This window comes from Empidonax traillii, unplaced genomic scaffold, assembly GCF_003031625.1.
Source record: "Empidonax traillii isolate 1590-97213 ecotype Southwest subspecies unplaced genomic scaffold, ASM303162v1 scaffold324:size701061, whole genome shotgun sequence".
Lineage (NCBI taxonomy): Eukaryota > Metazoa > Chordata > Aves > Passeriformes > Tyrannidae > Empidonax > Empidonax traillii.
Window position 1 is genome coordinate 288,597 of NW_020955517.1, and position 1,682 is coordinate 290,278.

The following is a 1,682-nucleotide window of genomic DNA, read 5'->3' on the forward strand; positions in this document are numbered from 1 at the left end:
AAAAAAAAAAAGTCTTTAATTAACATCATATGATGTTTGGGGAAGGTATGGTCTTACCATTATCAAGGTTGAAGCAGATCCTAGCTTCTTCCAAGTAAGGGGTGTCACTCTTAGACCGAAGTCTTCTGATGGGTCTCCGGTCTATGTCATCCTCAGAGGTTGCTGTCACCAGAGTGGGCACTGTGAGAAGAGTTGCCCGACGAGCTGGTAAGAAAGTACAAATTAAGAGGAGAATATCAGGAAAAAGGAGAAATGAAAAGGGGGAATAAGAGGGAGAAAAAAGAAAAAAAAATAAAAAAAGAGAAGAAAAGAGAAAGGCAATCACTCAGTGGGACAGAGGATCTGTAGCAGATAGTAGAACAGGCTGTTTGCTGTGACGTCCTTTCCTCACATGCTGCAGAATGTAAGGGCTGCACTGAATGATGCCAAGAAAAGGTTGCTGTCTTCTGCACCCCAAAGGCACAGGTTACTGCCCCAGATTGCATGTTCAAAGTTCCTATTTTTGTGGCTTAAATCACTCTTTTCTCAGCTTCTCAGCAGCTGCAATCTCTCTTTTCCTGAATGCTGTTTTTCAGGCTGTGATTCCTGAGTAGTGGAAGTATCTAAGTGGTTGCTTAATTTGTAGAAATCAGTGGAAGATGTGCTTGGAACACGACATGATGCCTACAGCAACTATTCTAAAACTCAGTTTCATGTTGTCTTGACTTGGGCACTCAAAATAAACAGCTACTTTTTGCTCTTGATCATTTTGTCTTATTTTCTTAGTTGTGAAACAGGGAGAATCATTCTTTTCTTTCAGTAGGAATTTCAAGAAGATATAAATCCATTAATATTGTAAAGTATTCATATACTTTAGTGGAGCACCAATGAAAAGCTCATAAGGAAATTAAGATTTTTCTCTTCTGAACATGATTTAAATAGCTTGGGGCCATGCATTCAAGGAGGAGAAAGCAAAATATTTAATACTGGCTCATTAAGTGAGCACTGCCCACTCCATGTACTGATGAAGCAAATGGTGGGATAGTAAAAAATTACTGTGTCATCATGCAGTGAGAAGCCATACTATAATACATATGTATTAGGAGACTGAATTAAAGTTGCAAAGACAATCTTCATTTGGGCATTGCCTAAGTATTTAGCACTGGACCTTACAGCCTTGATAATGTCCCTTTAATGTAGGAGTTTTTTATGTGAAATGTAATTATGAGTGGCTGTTGAATGCTTTGGGCACTGAGCCTGTAAATTACAAATCACAAGCAGAAGAGCCTCTATAAATACACCCGCCTCAACTGCCTCTCTGAGTAGATAAAGACTATCACAAATGCTAGATGGGATCTGGCTGATCACTGAAAGCATGAGCACCACGCACAAGTACTTTCTCTGTGTGTTTCTTTCCCCTCTGCCTCATACATAACTGGAAAGAGAATTTCAGCTGGAAAGCATGTCTGTGCCCTTAGTGTAGGATTACTAACATTAACTTTCATGTGGGACCTTGTATGAGCCTGGGAGCCTAAACCCTGCATGTTTCTTGCTGCTTGGACGTTATCTGGCATAACAGTCTTTATCTCAGAGCTTTCGTAGAGCACCACACTTCAAATAACTAAAAATGAACTATATTTTCCCACTGGGATTGGAGAGCATGACTGATAGTGACTAAGTGCATATTCTGCAACCTACTAACT

General features: G+C 39.8%; 1 protein-coding gene across 4 annotated transcripts in view; it reads right to left on the bottom strand.

The window, feature by feature from the left end:
• PHACTR1 (phosphatase and actin regulator 1) overlaps positions 1 to 1,682 on the bottom strand; it is a 302,786-nt gene that overhangs the window by 288,552 nt on the left and 12,552 nt on the right. For all 4 annotated transcript variants that reach the window (XM_027891638.1, XM_027891637.1, XM_027891641.1 and 1 more), the window contains exon 3: positions 58 to 204. In XM_027891638.1, the coding sequence (XP_027747439.1) occupies positions 58 to 204 (147 nt within the window). The remainder of the gene's footprint in view (positions 1 to 57; positions 205 to 1,682) is intronic.